General features: G+C 44.4%; 1 protein-coding gene across 1 annotated transcript; it reads right to left on the bottom strand.

The window, feature by feature from the left end:
* Positions 1-1,234: 1,234 nt before the first annotated feature.
* LOC132249122 (interferon epsilon-like) lies at positions 1,235-2,879 on the bottom strand. Its single transcript, XM_059723488.1, has one exon. The coding sequence runs from the start codon at positions 2,431-2,433 to the stop codon at positions 1,852-1,854; it is 582 nt and encodes a 193-aa protein (XP_059579471.1). The 5' UTR covers positions 2,434-2,879; the 3' UTR covers positions 1,235-1,851.
* Positions 2,880-6,459: the final 3,580 nt, after the last annotated feature.

The raw sequence follows: 6,459 nt of genomic DNA, 5'->3' as shown, positions 1-6,459 counted from the left end.
TGATTTAACTTATTTTGAGCAGAAGGCTCCCCATGGGTCTAAGAAGCTCAGGCAAGACCAGTGATTGTCTTCCTGGAGCTCCTACCTCCCCTTATACCCTGCCCTTTCACCAACCAGCTGTTTCTGATGCAAACAAGATGAAAGTCTTCAAAAATGAACCAAAAGTCGCTTTGTAGGGATTCAGGGTCAGTAATTATAAATGTTATAATTTATAATTGACTTTGCGTTCATCACTGTAGTCCAGTCTCATAGCAATCTAGCAAATTTATAACTGAAATCGTAATGTAGATACACTCACAGGTAGTTGCTCCCTCATGGAGGATGCTCGCTGCACCTGCAACACATTTTCAGGGCTCTGTCTGTCTTGTGGGAGACTCCAAACGTATTTTGGGTGTAGGCCTTCACAACTGATGGCACAGACTCAGTGAGCATTCCTACAGGTCCAGCTGGTCAACCTTTCACTACTGTAAGCTAAGGTTAGCTTTACTAGACGGCTCTTTTGGGGTTTTGCAGGTTTAAATCGGTTATACAAATCATGACTGCTGCACTTGGCTATTTTGCTTAATGTGTTGTTTTATTTGGAAAAATATATATCTCTGTTATAAATAAATAAATAAATAAAACCAGGGCATAAATATCTTAATAAATAGGCATAGATATAAATAAAAGTTGCCATCACCCGTATACACTTGCACATCCCATAAAATGAGGTAAAAACATGTTTGGAGTGCAGTAAGAGAATAAATACTTGTACAGTAACAGTGAGGAACGTTAGTCGTGACAGAAAAATGAATTCAGTGCAAGTGTATCTTGCTTCCTAGCCTTGTAGCGAAACCTGCCTCTCTTGCTTAGAAGTCTGTTAAGAAGTCCTTGTTGGAATCTCTGGTGGAACTCCTGTCCCAGGCAGGTTAGGAGGGAATGCTGCACAGGAGACATTGGCCTCTTCTGGGACTGTTGGCACATGAGATCTTTTGCTATCATTATGAAATAATGGAATATCATGGAACAATGTAACATAAGCTTTGGGCTAAATGCTGATTGCAAGTTGGATGTAAGGAATCTTAGAAGGTACTGCTGAGTGATCCAGCCGAGTTGTGAGGTACTTCAGTGGAGATGGACTTCATTCAGATGTTTTCATAACATTAGTTGAAGTGCTGAAATGAAAAGGAATGTCCTGTCACTATCTGTAATGTTATCACCTCTACCCAGGTATCAGAACTGAAATCCTGACATTTATGATCCTGTTATGAAATTAGCTATCATGAAACCTGTAGTTTTGTAACAGAGAACCATTACCTTGTTATGGAGAAGCAGAAGGGGCCACTTGGTCAACATGACAAAGGCAGCTGGGAAGGCTGGGGTTAATAAACACCCCTGGGGCAGGTCATCTGACAGGGCTCATGACCAGAAGAGAGCAGGGCTCTGGGCATATAAACCCCAGACCAGAGCCGGAGCAGGGCAGTCTGTCCACAGGGAGAGGAGGTGCCTGAACCAGAACAAAGTGGCAGAGCGTGGTGAGAGCCCAGGATGGAGGCTACTCCCAGAGTGAGGCTTGCTCTCAGTGTGGGGAAGAGGTAGTGTGCTTTCCCTTTCATAATATTTGTTTGCCCAGAAGGGAAGGTTTGTGTTGTAGCCAAGGGCTTACCATTTGGTTAACTTATGCTGATGGGTAGCGTTTGGGATTAAGGGTTGGTTTGCAGGTCTCATTATTACCCTAGGGGCACGTGATCACCTTAACTGAAAAATTATACTGCCTACTCCAGAAAAATGATAACATAACTTTGTCGTAGCTCTGTTACAGAATTATTGCCCTTATCTTTTCATCTGTTCTGTTACAATAATTCAGCTTCTCTAGGAAAAAAAGGGAGTACAGTACCTGAGCTTTATAGTGAGTTTGTCAATAAACTGAAAGCACCTTGACAGTTCCACAGAAATAATCTCCCAGGCGCACTGGCTGTATTGCTTCTCTTTGAGGAAATTGTCTATTGCTTGGAAATATCTCTTCAGTTTCAGTCTGGTGACCAAGGGGTTATATTTTCCAGGGCTTCTTTCCCCCTTCTCCCTCTCGGCATCCAAACACGTCTCCAAGTTCTCAATCTGCCAGTGAAGGCCATTCTTAAATTTCTCTATGGAACTCTCTTGCCAGGTCGTTTGTGTGAGATTGTTGCTGAGGACATAGAAGATAGCTTTGAGGAGCTCCTGGATGGCTGCCTTGGCATTATCCTTCTGTGACAGTTCAATTTTGAAAATATCTTTGGTTTTTAAATCCAGCCTCTCGCTTAGGCACTGGGGAGAGAGGTTTCTCCTCATTTTGTCCAAGAAGTCTAAGCCATCTTTGTTCACTTTGTTTTGGTTAGAGGCAAGGCTGTTGCAGTGAAGGGAGGAGCTTACTTTGAAGAGAAGCAGCACAAGGAAGAATTTTAGCAAACGCATGATGATCACGATGGTGCTGCTTTCTTGTCTTTGAGTAGGACCTGACAAGGTGGTGCTTGTTGAAGCAATCTCCCCAAGATCTGTGTTTTGAATGCTCCATGTCTCTGTTTAATACCGTACAAGTTTTCTTTCATCACTTTTTATTCCTAGTACAGGAACCTTTGCTAGGTTTTTCCTACTCTGGGAATTTTCTTCAGGTGGAATCACTTTCAGTTTCCCTTTTCTTTCCTCACTGTAAACCAACACAGCATCCAAAGCATTAAAAGTTTATTTGCCGTGTGTGGCAGTGCAGAATATAAACATATTTATCTAACTCAGGAAGACAAAATTCATATTTTACAAATATTGAGAAGATAAGCCCTCTTTCCACCCTTATCCTCCATGCCTTTTGTTAAAGATAAAGTGTTGTTTCAACCTGCAGTTTCTACACTGAGCCAGAAGGAGGAAACCTCTCTCTATCTGGCTTTTCACTGACAAGGATAATAGCTTGCTTTGCTGCACCCACCTCATTTCTTCCCTCCAGTTTTGATGGAAAGAAAAACTGTAGGTTCCTTTTAAACTTTGATCAAATATTAGAAGTCATCCTATGAGGAAAGGGAGGCAGATAATTGTGTCTTAAACTCTTGCTGATTTGCAATTGAGAAAGCAAGAGTTCAATATCTTCCATCTCTTCCATATTTAGTTGGTCTAATAAAAGATATCACATTTACCCAAAGAACCTAGTCTAAGAAACCAAAATGCATTTATATAGGGAATACAAGAAGACAAAACAAGGGCACTGGGAAACTGGACCTTTCCTCATGAACCTGCTTGGGGGTGGGTGGGGGAGAATGGAGAGATGGGCATCATGTACTGATCGGTTGGAACACGTAAAAGGTGTTAGCATAGGGATGGGCAAAGTCTGGCCCATGGGCTGGATCCAGTCAGTAGTCAAGTCCATTTCTGAGCCATCCCTGTGCATGACTGAGGCCGGTCTCCATGGAGACCCCAGCCACAGCTGCATGGGAAAGGGACGGACATTACACACAAACTGGTTTAAGTAATCAGGAGCTGGTTTAAACCTGTAACAGAACGGATGTTCAGTGCACACAAACCAATTTGAAAATGGCTGAAACTGGTTTGAGATCAACCTGGTTGAATGTAGTATTAGACTTAACAGATTTGGGTGAAACCGGTTTATGCAATGTCTGTCCCAGACCCCTTGCTGGTTTAATTTAAATCAGATTCCCCAGCATCCCGGCATGCTCTCTGGGCTGGGCAGGGCTCTCTGCTCCACAGCAAGGCTGGCCCCTCCCCTCAGCTCCCTGGCTCCAGCTCTGGCAAAGACTGCAGGCATCTGCCTGGCTTCTGCTCCCCCCTGAATGACTATTTGCCTCAGTCTTTCACCGGACCAAGGGGAAAACAATGCCAGGTAGAGTACAGGGTGAGCACGGTAGGAATAGTCACCTTCCTACTATTGCCGTAGTATTGGTGTATGACCAATTAAAAAAAATTAGACATATACAAGTCAGCGGGACTGGATGATCTTCATGCAAGAGTGCTGAAAGAGCTAGCCGAAGTCATTGCGGAACCCCTGGCAAAACTCTTCCACAACTCGTGGCACTCTGGAGAAGTCCTTGAGGACTGGAAGAGGGCCAATGTTGTGCCCATCCACAAGAAGGCAGGAGGGAGGACCCAGGTAACTATAGGCCAATTAGCCTAACTTCCATCCTAGGGAAAATCCTAGAAAAGTTCATCGAGGAGTCTATCTGCAATAAGCTTGCAGAATATGAGATTCTGAATGACAGCCAGCGTGGTTTTGTGCCAGGCAGGTCTTGCCTTAGCAACCCCATCTCCTATGACCGGGTAACTCACCACCTGGACACAAGAGAGCAGGTTGACATTGTATACCTTGACTTCCAAAAGGCCTTTGATCTAGTATCCCGCAATGTCCTCACAAGAAAATTGGAGGATTGTGGGCTTAACTCAGACTGAGACAGTCAGGTAGGTGAGAAACTGGCTGCAGGATAGGACCCAGAGAGTCATAGTGAATGGATCTGTGTCATCCTGGTGAGGAGCGGGCAGCGGTGTCCTGCAGGGGTTGGTGCTTGGTCCAGTACTTTTCAACATCTTTATTAAAGATTTGGATGTGGGGGTGAAGATCTCACTGGCCAAGTTCGCAGGCAACACCACATTATGGGGAAGTGTGGTCACGGTTGAAGATAGGCTACAGATGCAGGCGGACCTAGACAGGCTAGCAAGTTGGGCAGATCAGAATCTGATGAAGTTAAATGTCGAGAAATGCAAAGTGCTCCACCTTGGGATGAGCAAACCCCAACACACCTACAGGCTTAGTGGTACCAAGCTGACTAGCACCACGAATGAAAGGGACCTGGGGTAATAATAGACCACAGTACATATATGAGCCAGCAGTGAGATGCTGTAGCCAGTAGGGCAAATAATACTCTGGCATGCACCTCGGGCTGGCTTCCTACATTTAGCCAACCTTTTCCTCCCAGCCAGCTACCTTCAATTCACTGGCTCTCAGTCTGCTGTTGACTCTCCCCAACATGCAAGTTTTTCCCGGTGTGCCTGCTCTCCTCGTTTTGCCTGCTCTGCTCCAAGTGCTGGTGTTCCCTGGCATGCAGGTTCTTCCCAGAGTGCCTGCTCTCCCTGTTGTGCCAGCTCTCTTCCCAGTGCCGGTCTTCCCTGGTGTGCTGGCTGTCAGCTGGCTGCTGGCTTTCTGCTGGAGCCAGCTCGGTGCTTCTGGTTATACCGGAAGCAACCCACCTGCACGCAGCACATGCTCTTAAAGCGTGTCTGAGGCTGTTCAGGATCTGGCCGTTGCTCCCCCAATGCTGCTGGAACTCTGACCCCCAGGTAGGCAGCTCTATCGGCCCTTCCCAGGCCCTCTGCCCTACTCTCAGAGTCCGGTGCTGCTTCCCCCTTCATTCCCCATCCCGTGCTCTTCGGGACAGTGGGAGATGCGCTCCCACACACCCTTAACCTCCACTTATGCAGGCCAATTTTGCATGCAACCCTCCAAAAAACAGCACAGATTGTGAGAATTAAAAAAAACAAACAGAACTTCCATGGAATTCTGCTGATTCCTGCTCCTTTGCTGAGGTACAGAAGTATGCTCCCAGCTTCAATCATTTCTGATCAATTGAAATTATTGCACGCTTGCACTCAGACATTGCTCTCTCAATCTCTGCCATAAAACATAGGAAAATAGACAAAGAGCAGAGGAAACCCAGAACCTAGAAGTGTTCCTGAAGACTGGAAAGCACAAGACATTGCCTATCCAGGAGAGGGAGTGGAGAGATCAAGAATTACACATTTTGTAGGAACATGTTACAGGCAATCTCCCTCCTTTCCATCATGAAGCTCTCTCTCTCTTGCTCTCTGTCCCCCAAAGATGAAGTACCTTGGGTCTGACTGTAGCATTTCACAAATATTTGTAGAAATACACTGCCGCCACTTGTAAACATCTGCAGAAAGAGAAAGTCTTGCAAATGCAGTGCAACTGTTATATTACAAAAACATTCCTTCCAGAAAAGCCACTTTGAAAGCTGTTTGTGACTTGGAAGTCAACCATCAGGAAGGGAGGCAATAGCAGTAGAAGGCTTGCTGTTCAGGACAAGAGGTAAATATTCAAGGCAGAAATGTATCAAAAACAAATATAGAAACTATTGATATAAATAATTTATCAATTGTTTCCAAATAAACAAATTAATAGTATCTATGTTTGCTTGTGGATTCTTTGTAAATTTAGTAACACAAGTAAACATAGTTAGGTGTCAGTAAAGGGAAACACAACAATAAATAAAACCCCAAAGTTTCAGTTTGGTTTTCAATTACATTTAACCACATTTAGTCCATTTTAAGATAACATTCACCAAGCTCTAGCTCTATAGAATTGTTCCCAGGAAACGCAACATTCCTGTGCCGTACTGCTAAGACAGATATGCTGATAAACACGATGCATCTTTACTTCCACATATTTCATCAGTATTTGTTTAGTAATTATATTTTTAACTTGTTCCA

The sequence above is a fragment of the Alligator mississippiensis genome, chromosome 3 (assembly GCF_030867095.1).
Source record: "Alligator mississippiensis isolate rAllMis1 chromosome 3, rAllMis1, whole genome shotgun sequence".
In the NCBI taxonomy this organism is placed as follows: Eukaryota; Metazoa; Chordata; order Crocodylia; family Alligatoridae; genus Alligator; species Alligator mississippiensis.
This window is presented reverse-complemented; position numbering and strand designations above follow the sequence as displayed.